The sequence below is a fragment of the Lithobates pipiens genome, unplaced genomic scaffold (assembly GCF_037356315.1).
Source record: "Lithobates pipiens isolate NorthernLeopardFrog02 unplaced genomic scaffold, aLitPip1_a1.2 Scaffold_23, whole genome shotgun sequence".
Taxonomy (NCBI): domain Eukaryota; kingdom Metazoa; phylum Chordata; class Amphibia; order Anura; family Ranidae; genus Lithobates; species Lithobates pipiens.
In genome coordinates, this window is record NW_027507785.1 from 19,955,578 (window position 1) to 19,978,729 (window position 23,152).

General features: G+C 46.4%; 1 protein-coding gene across 3 annotated transcripts in view; it reads right to left on the minus strand.

Annotated features, from left to right (window-relative positions):
- Positions 1-23,152, minus strand: part of LCMT2 (leucine carboxyl methyltransferase 2) — a 71,487-nt gene that overhangs the window by 15,737 nt on the left and 32,598 nt on the right. For 2 of the 3 annotated variants that reach the window (XM_077451236.1, XM_077451237.1), the window contains exons 8-11: positions 20,176-20,283; positions 14,368-14,536; positions 13,125-13,361; positions 3,485-3,688 (exon numbers count right to left, since the gene is read on the minus strand). In XM_077451236.1, coding sequence (XP_077307362.1) covers positions 3,485-3,688; positions 13,125-13,361; positions 14,368-14,536; positions 20,176-20,283 — 718 coding nt within the window. The remainder of the gene's footprint in view (positions 1-3,484; positions 3,689-13,124; positions 13,362-14,367; positions 14,537-20,175; positions 20,284-23,152) is intronic. The other variant, XM_077451238.1, reaches the window with a different exon arrangement.

Consider the following 23,152-nt stretch of genomic DNA (forward strand, 5'->3'; position numbering starts at 1 on the left):
ATATGGATTACTATAACCATGTCATGTGGTCTGATGAGACCAAGATAAACTTATTTGGTTCAGATGGTGCCAAGTGTGTATGGCGGCAACCAGGTGAGGAGTACAAAAAAAAAAAATGTGTGTTGCCTACAGTCAAGCATGGTGGTGGGAGTGTCATGGTCTGGGGCTGCATGAGTGCTGCCGGCACTGAGGAGCTACAGATCATTGAGGGGACCATGAATGCCAACATGTACTGTGACATACTGAAGCAGAGCATGATACCCTCCCTTTGGAGACTGGGCCGCAGGGCAGTATTCCAACATCATATTGACCCCAAACACACCTCCAAAATGACCACTACTTTGCTAAAGAAGCTGAGGGTAAAGGTGATGGACAGGGTAAAGGTGATGGACTGGCCAAGCATGTCTCCAGACCTAAACCCTATTGAGTATCTGTGGGACATCCTCAAACGGAAGGTGGAGGAGTGCAAGGTCTCCAACATCCACCAGCTCTGTGATGTCATAATGGAGGAGAGGAAGAGGACTGCAGTGGCAACCTGTGAAGCTCTGGTGACCTCCATGCCCAAGAGGGTTAAGGCAGTCCTGGAAAATAATGGCGGCCACACAAAATATTGAAACTTTGGGCCCAATTTGGACATTTTCACTTAGGGGTGTACTCACTTTTGTTGCCAGCGGTTTATACATTAATGTCTGTGTGTTGAGTTATTTTGAGGGGACAGGAAATTTACACTGTTATACAAGCTGTACACTCACTACTTTACATTGTAGCAAAGTGTCATTTCTTCAGTGTTGTCACATTATTATTATTATTATACAGGATTTATATAGCGCCAACAGTTTATGCAGCGCTTTAAAAAAAAATTGCGTTTGTAAGACCGCTGCTCAAATACGGTGCGACAAAAAGTATTGCAGCGATCTCCATTTTATTCTCTAGGGTCTCTGATAAAAAAAATATAGTGAGAGTGTGTGTATGTGTATGTATATGTATTATATATATATATATATATATATATATATAAAACGTTTGGGGGGTTCCAAGTAATTTTCTAGCAAAACAATACAGATTTTAACTTGTAAACAACAAGTGTCAGAAATAGACTTGGTCCTTAACCACTTCCTGCCCAAGGACGTCATACGACATTTTCAGTGGGAATATCTGAATGATGCCAGCAGCCACAGGCATCATTCAGATATCCTCGTTTTCATCCAGTGATTCTGCGCACCATAGGAACGATCATAGCGGCAGTTCCGCTGCTTGATGGTTCTTACAGGTGAGGGGAGATCCTCCCCCGCCTCCTACCGCCATCCGGTGCTTCTCCGGGCTCTCCTGTGCCATCGGGAACCCGGAGAAAGAATCCGCAGCCGCCGGATGACGACCATAGAGGTTTCCGGTGACCAAATGGTCACCAGTCATCTCTATGACCGTCGGAAGGCCCCGGGCGCGACGTTATGACGTTACGTCCGGGCCGTGGATGTAAACAGAACCGCCATGGTGGTAAGCATGAGATTGTGGATTTTTTTTCTGATCTCATGCTTTCCAGGCTGGAGGAGAGATGCTGTGTTATTGACCCCCGCATCTCTCCATAAAGAGGACCTGTTACGAACAATTCCCGTTACAAGAGATGTTTACATTCCTTGTAATAGAAATAAAAGTGATCAAAAAAAATAAAAGAAAAAGTGTAAAAAACAAAACAAAAAAAAACAAAGTAAAATAAATAATTTAAAAGCACCCCTGTCCCCGGTAGCCGGCGCTCATAAGCGAATGCACACACAAGTCCCACATATGTAAACGCTGTTCAAACCACACATGTGAGGTATCGCCACACGCGATCAATAATTCTTGCACTAGACCTCCTCTGTAACTCTAAACATGTAACCTGTAAAAAAAAAAAGTCGCCTATGGAGATTTTTAAGTACCGAAGTTTGGCGTCATTCCACGAGTGTGCGCAATTTTAAAGCATGACATGTTGGGTATCTATTTACTCTGCGTAACTTCATCTTTCACATTATACAAAAAAATTGGGCTAACTTTACCGATTTATTTTTTAACTACTAATCGACCGGTGCACGACGATGTACATCAGCAGAATGGCACGGACAGGCATATGGGCGTACAGGTATGTCCCTTTAAAAATGCCGCCGTGCCATCGCCGCGGGGATACCCGCGAGCGTCTCACGGGGAGGCTGAACGGACAGATGCAGAAGTAAACGGCATCTCCCCGTTCTGCCTAGCAACAAGTGACACTGATCTCTGCTCCCTGTGATTGGAGCAGAGATCAGTGTTCACTAACACACAGCCACGCCCCCCCACAGTTGGTAACACGCCCCTAGGACACACATAACCCCTACACTGCCACCCTCTGGTTAACCCCTTCACTGCCAGTGTCATTTACACAGGAATCACTGCATTTGTATAGCACTGATTGCTGTATAAGCGACAATGGCCCCAAAAATGTGTCAAAAATGTCCGATGTGTCCGCCATAATGTCGCAGTCACAATAAGAAAAAAATTATTTAAATAAAAATCGCTGACCGACCTCATTACTAGTAAAAAAAAAAAAAATAATAATTATTAATAAAAATGCCATAAAACTATCCCCTATTTTGTAAACGCAATAAATTTTGCGCAAACCAATCAATAAATCGCTTATTGCGATTTTTTTAACCAAAAATATGTAGAAGAATACGTATCAGCCTAAACTGAGGAAAGTAAAAATATATTTTTATATATTTTTGGGGGATATTTATTATAGCAAAAAAGTAAAAAATAATGCTTTTTTTTTTTTCACAATTGTCACTCTTTTTTTGTTTATAGCGCAAAAAATAAAAACCGCAGGGGTGATCAAATACCACCAAAAGAAAGCTCTATTTGTGGGGGGAAAAAAAAGGATGTCAATTTTGTTTGAGAGCCACGTCGCACGACCGCGCAATTGTCAGTTAAAGCGACGCAGTGCCGAATCGCAGAATGTGGTCTGGTCTTAAGTCAGCAAAATGGTCCGGTCTGAAAGTGGTTAAATCATGAAAATGCACAAATACTGTGTGAGATAAAAAAAAGTTGCAACAACCACCATTTTATTCCCTAGGGTGTCTGCTAAAAAAATATATATACAATGTTTGGGGGTTCTGAGTAAGTTTCTAGCAAAAAAAAAAAAAAAAAAAAAAAAAAAAACGATTTTTACATGTAGTTGAGGAGTGCCAGAATAGGCCTGGTATTGAAGTGGTTAAGATGGTCCTTTTGTGAAGTGCAGGTGTTTACACTTCCTGCAAATAATGTTTTCTGCTTCTCGAGTAGAGATCAGATTTAAATGACCAGCAAAAGGGACGCCCTAGGAAAAATCACTTCACGGATGGACTCCTCTTGGCCTCTGCAGAGGGGCATTTATAACGTCACCCCTGAACATACCAACTGATAGAACAGTGCAGCAAACCCAGCAGAAACTCTCACAAATACAGTAAAACGTGGGTACCCAATGCTCGGACATTACCGTGGAGGGACACCTCGGTGGCAGTGTGTCTCCAGCGATGCAGTTCAGGATGGAGATCTCTCTGTGTCACCTTCACGCTCTGTGTCACCTCATCATACTGGAGAACATGGGCACCATTAGCCGGTCTAGAAGGGGAGAATCGACCACCCAAGACTAAAACATGACCACCGGCTAGGGGTGTAAGAGAGTGTAAGAGACGTCCATCTACGGAGATAGAGACAAAACATTCTTCAGGAGAATACATATAATCCTTTGACATAGACAGGACAGGGCGATAACTAATTCCCCATCGACCAACACTTATACCGATTGGGCAGTCCACAAACTATGGTATATATCTGAAAATTGAAAAATCCCGAAAATGGCACTTACAAATATCCCCCCAATGACCTTTTTGGAAAAAAAAAAAAAAAGACAGTCCAAGGTTTTTTGAAGTTGTAACTTTTTTTTTTTTCTTTTTTACATACTGTCACCAGTCAAGTACAGCGTCATCATATACAGTAACTGGTGTGGTGGTGATCAGGAACACTGATTGGTGACAGTATGTATATAAAATAAATAAATAAAAACTTGCCATTCCTCTTACTAAATCCTTTGGACTGTCTAATAATTTGTTTAATTTCTTTTGTTTTTTTTACTACATTTATTTTTTATTTTTTTTAATGTTTTTATTTTTTTCTAACACACCATGACCAGAGCAATGCAGGGTTACCATAGTAACATTGGACTACTCTGGGGAGGTGATCAGGATTTTTGTTTTGCACATTATGATTGCTTACAATAGTGAATTTCACTGTTGTCAGCAACCATTTTTACTGAATGAAACAGATTCAGGCCCGGTTCTCACTGATGCGACATGGGATCCGAATTGTGAGAGCGCAAGTCACATGACATGTTAAATTAAAAGCCCGTCTTAACTGATCTGACACAAGTCGCTCCGACTTTGGAAAAGGTGGTCCGAATTTGATATAACTTCAATGCCATAGAGCAGGGATATGCAATTAGCGGACCTCCAGCTGTTGCAAAACTACAAGTCCCATCATGCCTCTGCCTCTGGGTGTCATGCTTGTGGCTGTCAGAGTCTTGCTATGCCTCATGGGAATTGTAGTTCTGCAACAGCTGGAGGTCCGTTATTTGCATATCCCTGCCATAGAGCATTGGTGCTCAACCTGTGGCCCTCCAGGGGTTGCACAACTACAAGTCCAATCGAGTCCAATCATTATTATTATTCAGGTTTTATATAGCGCCAACAGTTTGCACAGCGCTTTACAACATGAGGGCAGACATTACAGCTACATTACAATTTGGCACAAGAGGAATCAGAGGGCCCTGCTCGTAGCTTACAATCTAAAAAGGAAGGGTCAATTGATACAAAAGGTAATAGCTGTGGGGGATGAGCTGACAGAGGAAGTCAAACAGAATTAGTTGGAAGCAGGATAGGCTTCTTTGAAGAGAAGGGTTTTCAGGGATCGCCTAAAGATGGATAGATTAGGGGACAGTCGGACAGATTGGGGTAGGGAGTTCCAAAGGATGGGAGACGCTCTGGAGAAATCCTGGAGGCGAGCATGGGAGGAGGTGACAAGGGAGCTAGAGAGCAGGAGGTCTTGGGGATGACCGAAGAGAGCGGCTTGGTTGCCTCTGCCTTCGGGAGTCATGCTTGTAACTGTCAGCTAGAGCTGCGCAAAAATGATAATCATGATTTTTTTTTTTGCTTATAATAAAAAGGATCACGATTCTTGTGACGTAAAATCTTTCACATTATACAAAAAAAAATTGGACTAACTACTGGTTAGTTTTTTGCTTTGTTTTTTTCGAAAAAATTGCATTTGAAAGACCGCTGCGCAAATACAGTGTGACATAAAATATTGCAACAGCCACCATTTTATTCTCGAGTCTCCAACAAAAAAAAAATGACCAGTTACACTTACCGGTAACGGCTTTTCTAGGAAATCTTCCAGGACGGCACACCTGAGAGATGACTGGTCCACCTGACAGGAAACACAATCAACAACAAGTTTAAAAGTTCCCACCCCTCCCTCAGTTATGGTAAAGAAAAGCCCACACCGGTGTCAGAGGGAACATTCTGTGAGGAATCAATATACCACACCAATAAAACAAGGGTAGGGAAGTAGGCCTGCCGTCCTGGAAGATTTCCTAGAAAAGCCGTTACCGGTAAGTGTAACTGGTCATTTTCTCCAATCATCTTCCAGGACGGCACACCTGAGACGATAAGCAAGAAGTTCAGGCCTACCTTTAGGGCGGGACAACCGCTTGTAGGACCTTCCTGCCAAATGCCAAATCCTGAGGGGACAACAGCTCCACTCTGTAGTGCCTCAGAAATGTCCTATGGCTCGTCCATGTTGTTGCTCTGCAGATCTGGTCGATTGAGGCGCCTGCCCTTTCTGCCCAGGAGGTTGCCAGGGATCTGGTTGAATGCGCCTTAAGGCGGGCTGGCACTGGTTTACCTGCCTGCCTATAAGCAATAGATATGGTTTGTCTGACCCATCTAGCCATCGTTGCCTTAGAGGCTTGTAGACCCTTTCTCTTCCCTGAGAAGGTGATCAATAAATGACTGGATCTCCTAAAAGTCTCTCACCCTTTCTAAATAGACTAGGAGACAGCGCCTGACATCTAAGAAATGGAACCTTTCCTCTTCCTTATTCTTGGGATTCTGGCAAAAGGACGGGAGAATAATCTCCTGTGAAATAACGAAGCCACTTTTGGCAAATAAAGGGGATCCTGAGTGAGGATTACCCTATCCTCTGGGATACGTAAAAACGGCTCTTTAATTGAAAGGGCCTGTATATCACCCACCCTTCTGGCCGTAGTGATAGCCAGAAGGAAGGCCAACTTAAATGATAAAAGTCTAACAGAAATTTGAGTCACCGGCTCAAAAGGCCCCTTTGTTAGGGCATCTAATACCAGGGACAGGTCCCATGGAGGGCAACTGACCGACCTGACTGGGACTACCCTTTCCCTGGCCAACAAAAATCTTTTTATCAGTGGTTCTTGTCCTAGCTCCCTGTCAAAAAACACGGACAGGGCTGCCACCTGGACTTTGAGGGTGCTGACTGCCAAACCTTGGTCCACCCCCTCTTGAAGAAAGTCTAGGATGGTAGGTATCATCTGGAGAGCCCCCTCCTTAGACTGCATAAATTTTTCTGGTGACACCTTTCCTACTGAGGAGAAGAGTGTCTATCACTCTCTCCGAACAGCCCCTGTCACGGAGTATTTCCCTCTCAATAGCCATGCTGTCAGAGAGAGACGTCCCGGTTCGGGGTGAAAGATTGGACCCTGACTGAGCAGGTCTCGTTGTACCGGCAGATGCAGCAGGGGAGCTACCGAGAGACTCTGAATGGTGGGAAACCAAACCCTCTTGGGCCACCAGGGTGCTATCAGCACCAGGTCTGTCCTTGAGTAGGTTAACTTCTGTAGAACTCTGGGAAGGAGTACCAGTGGGGAAAAGGCATAAGCCAGCCTGAAATCCCACCCCTGTACAAGAGCGTCTATCCCTTCTGCTTCTTGATCCTTGTAAAGGGAGAAAAACCTGCGGACCTTCGCATTCCTCCGGGAAGCAAACAAATCTATTTCTGGCTTGCCAAAATGTCTGCACACCAGGAAGAAGATCTTTGCTCAATCCCCATTCTCCCTGAAGGATGGGCTGTCCGCTTAGGAAATCTGCCTGCAGATTGAGCGAGCCTTTTATATGAATCGCTGACAGTGAAAGGACCTTCCATTCTGCTTCCCCAAGGATCTGTTGTGCTAACTCCCTCAGTTTGCCCGACCTTGTCCCTCCTTGGTAGTTTAGGTATGCAACCGTGACCAGGTTGTCTGAGAGGACCTGAACCTCTCTGTCCTGCAGCTGCTCTTGGAAATAGTCTAGGGCTTTGCCTACTGCCAGAAGCTCCCTGAAATTGGAGGATTCCCTGGCTTGGCTGCGGTTCCAGGACCCCTGGGTATATCAGTCTCCCAGATGAGCCCCCCCAAGCGCTGGCGTCCATGGTCAAGACCAATGGGTCTACCTGGGACCAGGGGCGATCTTTCAACAGATTGTGTGGGTCGAGCCACCACTGCAGAAAGAGAGAGACCTCCTCTGTGAGGGACACTCTCCTCTCCAATGTTTCTCTTTTTCCTCCCCATGAGGCAAGTAGGAAGGCCTGAAGCTGCCGAGAAAGTAGTTGTGCCCAGGTTACTGTCGGTATGCAGGCGGTCATGAGACCCAGCAGACTAATATATCTCAGAGAGGCTTCTCCTCTTTCGAGAAGGGTGACAACCGCATTCTGGACCTTCACTACCTTTTCTATTGGTAGGAATACCCTCCGTGCCTGCGAGTCTAACAGGTAGCCTAGGTATAGTTTGGATTGAGATGGCGTCAGTGAGGACTTCTCCCGACTGACCATCCAGCCCAAGGTCTCCAGAGTCTCTAACATGATGTCTCTGTCTATCACCGCTTGCCTCTCATCCACAGTGTAGATCAGCAAGTCGTCCAGGTAGGGTATTAACCCTATCCCCTACAGGTGTAGGTATGCTACGACTTCGGCCATCACCTTTGTGAATACCCTTGGGTTTGCCGCCAGCCCAAAGGGAAGAGCTCTGAACTGCCAGTGTTGTACCTTCTGCTGTATGCATACTGCGAAGCGTAGGTACTTCTGGTGTTCGGGAGCAATGGGTACGTGTAGATATGCGTCCTTCAGGTCCAGAGTGACCATAAAGACTCCTGCCTGAAGATGTTTTCTTACTGAATAAATACTCTCCATTCTGAACCTCTTGGGAAGTAAGTAACGGTTGTGTCCTCTCAAATTTATTATTAACCGAAATCTGCCTGAGGGTTTTGGAACCACAAACACGTGTGAGTTAAAACCCTGGGGCAACTGACTGGCTGGTACTGGAGCAATAACCCCTTGCTCTGCCAGCTCCTTTAAATTTCCCAGTAACCCCTCTGCCCTGGCTGGGTCCCTGGGAAGAAAGGTAATAAGAAAATTCTGTGGGGGAAGACTCTGAAATTCCAGTCTGTACCCCTCCTTTAAAAGATTTAAAATATACGGACTGTGTAATCCTTTCCCACTGGGGAAGGAAGTCGCTGAGTCTTGCGCCTACCCTTACGGTGGCGTAATTTGCCTTTTTTCTGAGAGGCTCCGGAACTGGAGAAAAGAATTGAACTTTTTTCTTTCCCCTTTCCAAGGTTCCACCCTTATGATGAGTCTGAGTGGGGGCCTCGAAAAAAATCTCTTACCCATTTTCCCTCTTGGGCCTCACAGGGAACTTCTTTCCCTTTTCAGTAGACCGGGACAGGATATGATCTAGCCCTGACCCAAACAACAGGGAACCCTCAAAGGGAATGCCGCATAAGCGAGACTTGGAAGTGAAATCTCCATCCCAGGTCTTTACCCATAGGGCCCTCCTGGTGGAGTTTAGAAGTGCTGCTGACTTAGCTGTGGTCCTAACAGCCTCCACCGCTGCATCTGCCACATATGCTACCGCTCGACTGATTACCTCCAGCGAGTCTACAATTTCTTTAGTCTCCCTACCCCGGGAGACGTGATCCATCAATCTGCCAAGCCAGGCGTCTGCATTTCTGGCTACACAGGCGGAGGCTAGGGCCGGCGCCATTCGCCTCCCAGGCCCTTATGAGCAATGTCTCAGACTTTTTATCCATCTGATCCTGGATGTTTCCAGAGTCTTCGAAGGATAAATCAGACCTCTTAGACACCTGTGCTAGGGCTGCATCCAAACGAGGAGTTTTAAAAAATTTCTCCTCCTCCTCATCCTTAAAGGGACACCTTCTCTTCCAAGCTTTTAGTTTGAGGAGCTTACGTTCAGGTTCCTTCCATTCTCGGAGGACTATATCCTTCAGAGACTGGTGGATGGGAAAGGTTCTGGCCTGTAACCTTCCTAGGCCCCTATACACCCTATCCTGTGCAGAGGGGACCTGGATATCTTCTGAGGTATAAATGGCCTTAAATAGGAATCCATGTCCTTAGTCGAGAACAAGAGTCCCCTAGGCTTAGCCTCCCCCTGGCTATCCTGGTCTGAATCTTCCTCCCCAGTATTAAAATCTGGGACCTGACCTTCCTCCACCTCAGACAACAGGGAGACCTGGCCCTGGGAACTTTCCGTATAAGATGTGGAAAAGTTTTCCTGTGAATGAGGGGTCTCTCTCCCAGTGGGACCCTCATCCTGACTCTTCAATAGAGTAGTTTGGAAAGACTGGAGGGTGGCCAACATCTCTGACTGTAAGGCCCTACATTCTTTCACAACCTGGGCGGTCTCCTCGCCTGCGAGCTTAAAGATACATCTATCGCAGAAAGGCTTGCTGTGGTCTTGTGCTAATTTAGAATTACAATAACCACAACGCCTGGACTTCGAAGTAGCCTTTCCTTTAGACCTACAGGCTGACCCCTGGGTAGAGCCTTCAGTCCCTGGAAACAGTAAAAAATAATTAGCTACTCATGTCCTAAAAGGGCAAGGGGGGTCTGCCTCAGAGTACCCTGCCCCTACAAAACACAGCTGGATCACTCACCCCCTGTGGCGACCTCAATGGCTGTTTGCTCAGACGGACCTTCCACTTCCATAGCGATTTAGCTGCCCTGCAGGATCGCTGGATCAGGTGCTGTCTGAGCGTTCCCCTTGTTTGTCTTGGAGATGCTGCAATGCATGAAGCGCTTCACCGGAAATGCTGCCTGGGTGCTTTCCACTGCACCCTCTGCCATTTAAATGACCGCTGATTGGCGCCATTTTTTGGAGGTCCGTCGCCCGGAAATGACGTCAGGCCCTCCCGCCGGACTTCCGGTCTTGCGCAGTGATGCTGGAACGCACGCCGGCGTCCAGACCCAGCGAGATCTCCTCTATCCGGAAACTCGATGCCCGGAAGTGACGCGTCTTTCGACGAACTTCCGGACATGCGCAGTAGTGCTGGAACGCACGCTATCTGCGTTTAACACTGCTTGGAAAGATGCAGCTCACCGCCTCCACCAACTAACACAGTTCTTGGTAAGGCACAAACACAAATGGGGAGCAGCACGATTAGGACAACTCCCCTGTCCCCTGTGGCTGAAAACAAGGCTTTCCTGAGGAAAGACCTTGAGTGAGGATTACCCTATCCCCCCCCCAGGTGCCCCTGGGGGTTACACGAGACCATCACAGACCCTGTCTGCCTGAGTCCCAGGAAAAATAATCCTGTTTAGAGAAAAACGGGGTCCCAGACCCCTCAGAAAAAAACAAAAAAAGGAGAAACTTGGTTTCGCTGCCATCCTGTGGGAAACACAATCAAGAACTGAGGGTCTGAGGGAGGGGTGGGAACTTTTAAACTTGTTGTTGATTGTGTTTCCTGTCAGGTGGACCAGTCATCTCTCAGGTGTGCCGTCCTGGAAGATGATTGGAGAAAAATATATACTGTATTTATTGGCGTATAACACACACTTTTTCACCCTGAAAATCGGGTGCAAACAGCGCGTGCGTGTTATACGCCAATACTTAAATTTTAGCTGCCTCGGAGGGGGCAGGGAGGGGGAGGGACGAGTGCCGTCAGATTACATACAGTGAGAATCTCCTGTTTACTTGGAGGCCTCTGTAATAGGAAGTCCTGTCTCCTGGGCCGCCATTGGACCACTGTTCTGTCTTTCATTGGATATTCTCACTGTATGTAATCTGTCGCTGCTCGTCCCCCCCCCCCCCCCTCCCTGTCCCCTCTAGGATGCAGATGGCAACGGTGAGGCTGCTGCACTGAGGGCAACAGTGAGGCTGCTGCACTGGGGGCAACGGTGAGGCTGCTGCACTGAGGGCAACGGTGAGGCTGCTGCACTGAGGGCAACGGTGAGGCTGCTGCACTGAGGGCAACGGTGAGGCTGCTGCACTGAGGGCAACGGTGAGGCTGCTGCACTGAGGGCAACGGTGAGGCTGCTGCACTGAGGGCAACGGTGAGGCTGCTGCAGATGGACATTGATCAGGCTGTATTGATGGCAATGGTGAGGCTGCAGATGGACACTGACCTTTTTTTTTTGCATCAAAGTTCCTTATTTAAAATTTAAGTTTTTTTCTGAAACTTCCCTCTTAAAATGAATGTGCGTGTTATACGTCGATAAATATGGTATATGTTTAGGGGTTCCAAGTAATTTTTCTAGCAAAAAGAAAAAAAAAATTAATTTAACTAGAAACCAACAAATGTCAGAAAAAGGTTTAGTGTTTAAGTGGTTAAACTTTCCTCATTTACACACAAGTCTATTCCTTTGACAAATTGTTACAATATTTATACTTAAGTTCCACTGCTAAAGAATGTTGTGATTGTTGGCAGACTGCCTGCTTTAATTGTTTTGTTTTCCCTTTCTTTTGACAGCTGTGGCTTCAGAAGAGCAGAGAGAATTCTTTGCATATTAAGAGAATCGCGAAACACTTTTGTCAAGATCGCAACGGGAAAAAAAATTGCGATAATGATTCTTGACGATTAATCGTGCAGCTCTACTGACAGCCTTGCAATGCCTCATGGGATTTATAGTTCTGCAGCAGCTGGAAGGCCACAGGTTGAGAACCCCTGCCATAGTATAAAAAGTCACATTGAGTCGGACTGAAGTTGCAGGGCAAAGTCGGATCGGCGGTTGCGCGACTTTCACGTGGCAGCAGTGTGAACCTGGGCCTATTCAGTGTGTATTGTTGTGATTAGCCACCGCTAAATCACATGGTACAGGTGGCCTGTGATTGGCCCAGTCTATACTATGTGATCACTGTTACCAATCACAGCTAGCAACACAATTGTACACGATTAATGGCATGAAAGGAAGCCATGCATTGTTTACAACCGTCATGTGATCTGCTGTGATTATCAGACCAGTACACCGATTAGTCATCGGCCGCGTCTGCTGAACACAACCGAAGACGGATTGCGACACAGCGTGGCCTGTGAGGTGCATTCCAAGAGGACGTCAAACGGCATCCACCTGGAACGACAAATGTCCTGCCCAGTTGTCATTTGACAATAGGCTGGGCAGGAAGTGGTTAAACATTAGGTGGGGGGGGGGGGGGGGGGGGCTGTAAACCTGCAGCTGCCTAAAAGGTACACATACTGAATAAAATACAATATTATTCCTGGGAATTACATGTATTTGTGTTATTGGTTCATTGCTCCCCCCCCCCCCCCCCAAAAAAAATCTTGTAAGCTGATTATTATTAGCTATATAGCTCCAACAGTTTGTGTGGCACTCCACGAAACAAGTGAGCATAGTTGCAATATAATTCAATACCAGAGGGTTAGGAGGGCCCTGCTTGTGGGGACTTACATTCTAAAGATGCAAGCAGTGGGCTGGCTCTTGGGAGGAATTATTCAAATATTAAAATGCCTTGATGGGTGGACGCGGCCTGGAAAAGTGTTCCCCAGCAGGCTTTATTTGCATGCACAAGGTAATGTCCACATGCAATGCTGAGCCTCCATTATTAAAAGGGACTCAAATTCGAAGAATGAAATTAGCGGGCCTATGGGAATGCAAAATCCGCTTAAAGCAGGTCAAATGCAGAAGGAGGTCACCTGCAGATTAAATACACCCCCCCCCCCCCCAATCAATGAATTCCGAAGGATCTTAGAAGCATCTCAAAATGATACTATTGATACAAGCCACTAAGCAATGGCATGTAATAAAGTAAAAGTGATTACCCCATTGGCCTGTGCTCATCTCTCGCCCCCAGGCCTCATCTTTCCATAATAAAAGGTGGATGTTGTCTAATCTTCGGTGCTTGCCGTCTCCGTCCCCAAACCCACCAGCAGAGATGATGACCTGGGAAGACACTGAACAGGAGCGGTGACCAAAACGGCGTAGACCAATGACAGAAGTGGTGAGAGGATTCACAGGGAGAGAGCCACAGAACGTGGGAGCTGGAAGCACTGAGAACTCTACAACGAGAAAAAAGAAAAAGGAGACAGAGTATTACAATCAGGGATCCCTCAGACAGATGGGAATCACACACAGGGGTCCGGCCAATGGCAGATGGGAATCACACACAGGGGTCCGGCCAATGGCAGATGGGAATCACACACAGGGGTCCGGCCAATGACAGATGGGAATCACACACAGGGGTCCGGCCAATGACAGATGGGAATCACACACAGGGGTCCGGCCAATGACAGATGGGAATCACACACAGGGGTCCGGCCAATGACAGATGGGAATCACACACAGGGGTCCGGCCAATGACAGATGGGAATCACACACAGGGGTCCGGCCAATGACAGATGGGAATCACACACAGGGGTCTGGCCAATGACAGATGGGAATCACACACAGGGGTCTGGCCAATGACAGATGGGAATCACACACAGGGGTCCGGCCAATGACAGATGGGAATCACACACAGGGGTCCGGCCAATGACAGATGGGAATCACACACAGGGGTCTGGCCAATGACAGATGGGAATCACACACAAGGGTCTGGCCAATGACAGATGGGAATCACACACAGGGGTCTGGCCAATGGCAGATGGGATTCATACACAGGGGTCCGGCCAATGACAGATTGGAATCACACACAGGGGTCCGGCCAATGACAGATGGGAATCACACACAGGGGTCTGGCCAATGACAGATGGGAATCACACACAAGGGTCTGGCCACTGGCAGACGAGATTGACACACAGGGGTTTGGCCAGTGGCAATCATACAAAGGGATCCAGCCAAGGACAGATGAGAATCTCACACAGGGGTCCACCCAATGACAGATGGGATCACATACAAGAACCCAGCAACTGACAGGAGAAGCAAGACACAAAAAAGTCATCCAATCAGAAACCGGACAGATAGGATCATGCACACACATGCAGAAATCGGAGGTGTTTTGCTTTGTACGGGAGGACACTCAATGTTATTCCTAGCATGAGATCATTGTATTATGTGAGCATTTACTGTACAGCCAGTAGGTTGGATCAGTTTTCTCCGAGTCTGCTGCCACACTGTTCATACAATCCATTATACCTATGTGAGTATCACAGAGCGGTCGTAGGGCCGTACAGTCTGCTAGAGTTCCTCGAGAGGCCGCCAAGATAAAGTAATGAGAACACTTGAGGTGAAGCTCCTGTGGAAAAATGGCGACAAAGATCATGTACCGGATCAGCGCCAGAAAGAGAGATGGGGGTCTAACAATCAGTTTGTGGGGATCTGTGAATATCTTATAAATGATAGAACACAATGCACCAACCTCCCAAGGGGTACCATCCCGGTATACTAGGCACACAGCTGGTATCCCCTGGAAGGCAACTAATATCATGAGCAACAAGCCTAGTCTTCTCACATAAAAACTGTTTCTTTTAAAATAAAAAATAAATAAAAATGAATCAAATGCCATAAAACCCCCGTTAGACTAAGGCCGCGTACACACGGGCGGATTGTCTGCCCAACTAAGTTCGGCAGACAATCCGACAGACAGTCCGTTCAAAATTAGCATGAACGGACTTGACCACACACGATGAGCAGACAGTCCGCTGAAAGCGTGCGCGATGACGTGTACAGCACGTACGACGGGACTAGAAAAACGACGTCCTATACACTGCAATGCAACCTTCGGCCGTGTAAACCCTTTCTGAGCATGCGCCATACTTAGTCCGTCCAACTTGCCTACACACGAGCGGACTGTCCGCTGAAACCAAAGTTGGACGGACAAAACCAAGTTTGAACGGACTGTCTTACGGAAATTCCGTAAGACTTTGTTCGTCAGATTGTCCGCTGAAAAAGTCCGCTGAAGCCCACACACGAGCGGATTGTGCGCTGAAACACGGTTCAGCGGACTAAGTTGGACAGACAATCCGCCCGTGTGTACGCGGCCTTAGCGGTAATGGTATTTCCATGAATCATCCAGGACAGCTACTTGAGAGATGATTGGCTCCAACCCTCTACAGCAGGGATATGCAATTAGCGGACCTCCAGCTGTTGAAAAACTACAAGTCCCATCATGCCTCTGCCTCTGGGTGTCATGCTTGTGGCTGTCAGAGTCTTGCTATGCCTCATGGGATTTGTAGTTCTGCAACAGCTGGAGGTCCGCTAATTACATATCCCTGCTGTACAGGAAACACAAATCAGACATAATTTAAAAGTAAACCTCAAGTAAACCTCCACCAGAAGTGTACCAGGCAGAGGAATAACAGAATATCACTAAAAAACACCACCAAGTTAAATAAGGAGATCGGTAAATAAAGAATAAGGTGGGAATACACACGCTGTCCTGGAAGATTCATGGAAATACCATTACCGGTAAGTCTAACGGGGGTTTTCCCCCTTCATCTTCCAGGACAGGACCTTCTTGAGAGGATAAGCAAGATTCCAAACCTTAGGGAGGGACAACAGCTTGAAGTACTTTCCTTCCAAAGGAGAGGTCCTGGCTGGAGAGCATCTATAATGCTTGATGAATGCAGGAGAGGAGGACCAGACAGCAGCTTTGGATATCTCTTCCCATGATGAGACCAGAGATCTGGTAGACTGAGCACCAACTCTGGTAAGAGGGGTCTGACCTGACGACCTGTAAGCTACATTAATAGCTTCCCTAATCCATCTGGAAATGGAACCCTTGGAAGCTTTGGACCCCTTTTAGGGGGCCACTAAATGAAATTAACAGTTGGGAGGATTTCCTAAACTCACTAGGTACTTCTAAAAAAAATGTAGAAGACAACCAAAAAATCTTTTCTCCTCCGAATTCCTTGGGGAGGAACAACAACTAGGAAAAACTAACTCCTGGGATCTTAGAAAATTGGATGAGAATAAACGTGATCAGGACTAATCACTACCCTGTCTTCTAAAATTCTCAAGAAAGGGTATTTACAAGATAGGGACTCCAAATCAGAAATCCCTCTCCCAGAAATTGCGGCAAGAAGAAAGGTATTCTTTAACCGTTTCCCGACCAGCGCACGCCGATGTACGTCGGCAGAATGGCTCGGGCAGGCATATTGGCGTACAGGTACGTCCAATCTTTAATGCCGCCTGCCATCGCGAGCGTGCCGGCGGCGGCGCGCGAGCGTGCTGGTCGGGACCCCCGCGAGTCCGGTCATGGGTCCTGCGGACTCGATCACCGCGGACATACCTGCGATAGTCTCACGGGGCGGCTGTCACAAAGAGATGCCGTTGTAAACAGCATCTCCCCGTTCTGCATAGCAACAAGTGACACTGATCTATGCTCCATGTGATTGGAGCAGAGATCAGTGTTCACTAAATGAAAGCCCAGCCCCCAACAGTTAGTAACACACCCCTAGGAACACTTAACCCCTACACTGCCACCCACTGGTTAACCCCTTCACTGCCAGTGTCATTTACACAGGAATCACTGCATTCGTATAGCAGTGATTGCTGTATAAATGACAATGGTCCCAAAAATGTGTCAAAAATGTCCGATGGGTCCGCCATAATGTCGCAGTCACAATAAAAATCGCTGATCGCCGCCATTACTAGTAAAAAAAAAAAAAAAGATTAATAAAAATGCCATAAAACTATCCCCAATTTTGTAAATGCTATAACTTACGCAAACCAATCAATAATCGCTTATTGCGATTTGTTTTTTACCAAAATTATGTAGAAGAATACGTATCGGCCTAAACTGAGGGGAAATAATATTTTTTTTATATATTTTTGGGGGATATTTATTATAACAAAAAGTAAAAAATAATGTGTTTTTTTCAAAATTGTCGCTCTATTTTTGTTTATAGCGCAAAAAATAAAAACCGCAGAGGTGATCAAATACCACCAAAAGAAAGCTCTATTTGTGGGAAAAAAAGGACGTCAATTTTGTTTGTCACACGACCACGCAATTGTCAGTTAAAGCGACGCAGTGCCGAATCGCAAAAAGTGGTCTGGTCTTTGGGCAGCAAAATGGTCCGGGGCTGAAGTGGTTAAAGTAATCAATTTGAAAGAGGCCTCATCTAACGGTTCAAATGGAGCTCTGGTAAAAAACATTTAAAACCCAACGACAGATCCCAGGGGGGAAACCATTACACAACTTTGGGTGTACGTCTAGTTCCTCTCAGCTAGTCTTCTTTCTGTGAACGGAGACAGGGCAACAACTTGAACCCTAATGCTGCGTACACACGACCGGACTTTTTGACAGCAAAGGTCTGACGGAACGAGTCCGTCGGACAATTCGATTGCGTGTGGGCTCCATCGGACCTTTGCTTGCCAAAAATCCGGCAGACTTTAGAAATAGAACATGTTTTACATTTTCCCACCGGAACTCCGCCGGACCGAGAAATCCGTTCCTGTGTATGCTAGTCCGACGGACAAAAACCGACGCGAGGGCAGCTATTGGCTACTGGCTATGAACTTCCTTATTCTAGTCCGGTCGTACGTCATCACGTTCGAATCCGTCGGACTTTGGTGTGATTGTGTGTGGCAAAGTCCGTTCATTCGGAAAGTCCACCGTAACTCTGCCAAAAGTCAGTCGGAAAGACTGTAGGACCTAGTCCCTCGAAAAGTCCGGTCGTGTGAACGCGGCATTAGGGTGCTGACAGAAAGCCCTCTTTCCACCCTTTGCTGTAAGAGTGCCAGGATACAGGTGATAGGAAAGGAATCAACTCCCGCTTTCTTCTGCCAGGAAACAAAAGTCTTCCAAACTTTCTCATAAATCTTTCTAGTGACTAACTTACGGCTATTTAGAATAGTCTCACTAACTTTAACTGAACACCCCTTTAGTTGTAGGATGCGCCACTTAGCCTCCAGGCCATCAAATGGCAAGTCTGAGGGTTTTCATAGAGTACTGGCCCTTGACGGAGAAGGTCCCTTCGCTCCTGCAGAGGCCAGAGGGGGATCTTTCGAACATGCTCTCAGTGCAGAGAACTCCTCCTGGGCCCCACATACCTTAGGAGCAGCATTGGAATTGGATGCAGCCGCTGGATCAGTCTGAGTGGGTGCTCCACCTGCAGGGATGTCCTCATCAGCCATGAGGGAAAACCCTTAGCAGACATGCCGCTAGGCCTAGAGCTTGCCTGTGTGTACCAGCAAAGCTCCCTGTGCCTCTAGCAGCGGTCCTCCAGATAGCTCATCCTTGCATGGCTACTCGGCATCTGGAAACATGTCCCGCCACTCCTGGCACCTTTTGCCAAACCGGAAGTGCGTCATTCAACGCCATTTTGGTACAACAGGCAAAGGGGGACGGACACCAGGAAATCAACGCTCGCCGATCCTACTCACCCAAGTCCACCCTGGCAGAATGTAATCCAGATCCAAGAATGCTGGGGAGTGGGAGTCGCCGGTTTAAAGTAAAAAAACGGCAAGTAACCCACAATATACAGAAAAAAGGAAACCCTTTTGGAAAAAGAAAAAAAATATAGCAAACATAGCCACCACTTAGTCTAGCCATATACCCAAAGAGTGGGTCCGCCAACCACAGTTACTAGACCAATGGAAAAAAATATATATATTTCGGTGTGTACTCCTGGAGGGTCCGGAAACACAAAACAACTGAGGTCAGAGGAAAGGGAGGGGCCTTATAAATTGTGTCTGATGTGTTTCCTGTAGAGGGCGGAGCCAATCACCTCTCAAGCAGCTGTCCCGGAAGATGAAGGGGGAAATAACGCAGCCACCACAAGAATGGACTGGTAAGCTGTAATATGACTTTTTTTTTTCTGGATTTAGATGCATTTTACCAGATCGGGCGGACACTAGGTAGAAAACATAGCAGCCCACACCGGGAAAAGGTGAATTGTCTACATCCCTCCAGCAACAGGAGAGCTCCTCCTGGACACTAAGAGTGTGGAGGAGCCCCACATCATTTAGTCTCAGGTTGGATTTTGGACGTGAAGATGTACCATCTTGGTATAAAGATCTAGCCATGGCATTAACACAATTTTTTGCTCATCACTCATTGTGCCAGTTCCTCAGGAGTGAGGCCACCATCAATACCCTTACTAGAGGTCTAGACCTCAGAGTTACCAAGAGGTCAGAAATGCTTCTATAGCCAAGAGCTGCAGAGGAAAGAACTCTTCCAACGAGGAATAACCCTGGCAGTGTCCTCCGGTCTGGCAACTACACAAGCCCAATTCTCTGCACAAGGAACCATATTGAAAATAAAAGGTAAAACACTGAGGCCCTTTGTACGTGGAGTTGTCTATCTGCAGTGCAGCCAGTAGGGACAGGTGTAGCAGCAAACACTACTGCAGGCAAACTCGAAAAGCCTAAAGCTGAATGGGTTTAAATGCTCAAATGAGTTGGTATCTTGTTTAGGGTTCTGAACATTTAGGAACGGGGGGGGTTACATGATGCAGAAGACCTTCATTTCAAACCCTCATCCCTGAATGCACAGGGTCCTAAATGCTCAGCCCCATCCAGCTACAGCCTCCCATAGACTTTGACAGACTGCCTGCAGTGGGGCTGAATGCTTCACCTGTCTGCACTAAAGCCCCGAGCAGGGACACACTGCAGATAGATGGACCTGTATGCAAGGGGTCTGAATAAGCTGTTATTTTCTATTTGATCAAATAAAATATCAGTGCAGTCTCTGATGTAACAAGCCCAAAATCTCTTGCCAATGCGTTTCACTTAACGGACATCATCAGGGGCCCCATACGTTGGTCCTTTTGATGGGATCAGAAAATTAGTTCGACCACACGTACATCTACACATCTAATCCGCTCCCCAGAAAAGCGATCCATCCAAAAAATTAATCCACCCTCTGCAATAATCCGCCACCCTTCCTACAGAAATAATACCCACCTGTCTAATGGACACAAAAAGTCGTACCTCAAACTCATCAAATGGCTCCAGCGATTCGATTCGCGTTTTTTCCAGGTCCGGAATGCACAAAGCGGAGAATTCATTCATGTCCAAAACACGACATTTCTCCCAACCCTGTGAGAGGAGAGGACAGATCGGAACTTTAAAAAGAAAGTGCAACAAGTGCTCTTCACTTTTCCAATATTGTTTACAAAATTTTGCATTAGAGTCAGGGAAGGTAAAAATCTAAAAACTCAAATCTGAAATTATTTATAATTTTTATCTATTTATTATAGGTGTTGGTGCGTGTTTGGTCCATTAAAAAAAAAAGAAAGCCCTCACCAAAAACGCATCCCTCTATTCAAATGAATGGAAAATGCATCAAAAACACAACACGCTGGTGTTCTGCCGAGAACTGTCCCTCCCCCCCCCCCCCCCCCCCATCGGATAGTGTCCTTCCCGTACTGCGCTGGCTCAGCGCGGAGTACAAGGAGATGCTGAAAGTCTCCGAAGATGAATAGCGCCTGCGCACTTAACCACTTTCACACCGGACCATTTTGCTGGCTTAAGACCAGACCACTTTTTGCGATTCGGCACTGCGTCGCTTTAACTGACAATTGTGCGGTCGTGCGACGTGGCTCCCAAACAAAATAGACGTCCTTTTTTCCCCACAAATAGAGCTTTCTTTTGGTGGTATTTGATCACCTCTGCGGTTTTTTATTTTTTGCGCTATAAAAATAAAAACAGAACGACAATTTTGAAAAAAAAAGGCATTATGTTTTACTTTTTGCTATAATAAATATCCCCCAAAATATATAAAAAAACATTTTTTTCCTCAGTTTAGGCCAATACGTATTTTTCTACATATTTTTTTTTTTTTTTTTACAAAAAACGCAATAACCGATTATTGATCGGTTTGCGCAAAATTAATAGCGTTTACAAAATAGGGGATAGTTTTATGGCATTTTTATTAATAATTTTTTTTTTTTTTTTACTAGTAATGGCCACGATCAGCGATTTTTATTGTGACTGCGACATTATGGCAGACGCATCGGACATTTTTGGGACCATTGTCATTTATACAGCAATAAGTGCTATACAAATGCACTGATTCTTGTGTAAATGACACTGGCAGTGAAGGGGTTAACCAGGGGGTGGCAGTGAAGGGGTTAAGTGTCTCCTAGGGGCGTGTTTCTAACTGTGGGGGGGGGGAGGGGGTGTGGCTGTGTGTTAGTGAACACTGATCTCTGCTCCAATCACACGGAGCAGAGATCAGTGTCACTTGTTGCTAGGCAGAACAGGGAGATGCTGCTTACTTCCGCATCTCCCAGTTCAGCCTCCCCGTGAGACGATCGCGGGTATCCGATTGAGTACGCGGGACCCGCGACCGGATTCACGGGGGTCCCGATCGGCGTGCACGCGATGGCATGGCAGCAATTTTAAATGGACGTTCCTGTACGCCAATTTGCCTCCCCCTGCCATTCTACCGACGTACATTGTCGTGCGCCGGTCGGGAAGTGGTTAATAGTACCCTCTGCCCTGAGGACAGGTTCAAGCCCCACCATGCAAGTGGACATACAGTAGATGATGTAAACACTTAGTAACAGAGGCCCTCGCCACGCATTGGGCACAACCTCGCTTGCCAAATTTTTATGCCTAAATATTTACCTTAATGCAAGGAATGCATTAAGGTAAAAAATGTTTAGGCTTTAGAACCGCTGTAAGATGGGAGTAAAATTGTCCTATCAGCAAGTCCTCGGAGTGTGGGAGGAAACCGGACTACTTAAAGCGGTAGTAAACCCGCAATGTTTTTTTTTTTTTTTTTTTAAACCTGCAAAGCAAAAGGCATAATGAGCTAGTATGCACCGCATACTAGCTCATTATGAAATACTTACCTTAGAACGAGGCCCCGACATCTGGCCCGATCCACGCCGAGGGAGCCGACATGCTCCCTCGGCGTCTCTTCCGGGTATCGCGGCTCCGGCGCTGTGAGTGGCCGGAGCCGCGATATCGTCACTCCCGCGCGTGCGCGCGGGAGATTTCAGTCCGGCCGCACGAGCGCTGCCGGATTTTCACGGAGAGAACCCCCTTGTGCGCATGCGCCGCTGCAGTCAGCGGCGCATACCGAGGGGAATATCTCCTAAACCATACAGGTTTAGGAGATATTTTTTTTACCTACAGGTAAGCCTTATTATAGGCTTTCCTGTAGGTAAAAGTTAAAAAAATGACCATACAACCACTTTAAAGGAAAGCCATGCAACCTACGGTGCCTTGAAGATTGTGGATGTCTGTAGATGTAGAGATTTTAGTGCTAGGGTGAGCGCCATGATTGGGCACATCAAAAGCCAATCAGCGGATCCGGCGGCCGCTATGGTCGCCGCAACCCTCCAATTGTTCACAGGAGAGACGGATCAGCAGTCTGCCTGTGTAAACAAGGCAAATGGTGGATCTATCAGGAAGGGAAAGAGAGATCTTGTGATTCAGCTAAGCTGAATCAGGATCTCTCTTTTCCTTCAGTGTTGTGTGTCATGTTATAGTAGGCACCTCCCTAGGGAACATTTAAACCTTTGATCACCCCTGGTGTTAACCCCTTTCTTGACAGTGCCATTTATACAGTGACCAGTGCATTTTTTATAGCACTGATCACTGTATTGGTGTCACTGGTTCCCCCCCCCCCCCCCAAAAAAAAAGTGTCACTCAGTGTCAGATTTGTCTGCCGCAATCCCAAAAAAAAAAAAAAAAAAGAATTAACAAATATTGCAGATCGCCGCCATTACCAGTAAAAAAATAAAAATGAAAGTCCCTAAATCTATCCCATAGTTTGTAGACGCAATAACTTTTGCACAAACCAATCAATCTACGCTTATTTGCATTTTTTATTTTTACCAAAAATATGTAACAGAATACATATTGGCCTAAATTGATAAAGAAGTTTTTATTTTTTTTTGATATGTATTATAGCAGAAAGTACATTTTTTTCTAAATTGTCTGACTTTTTTGTTTA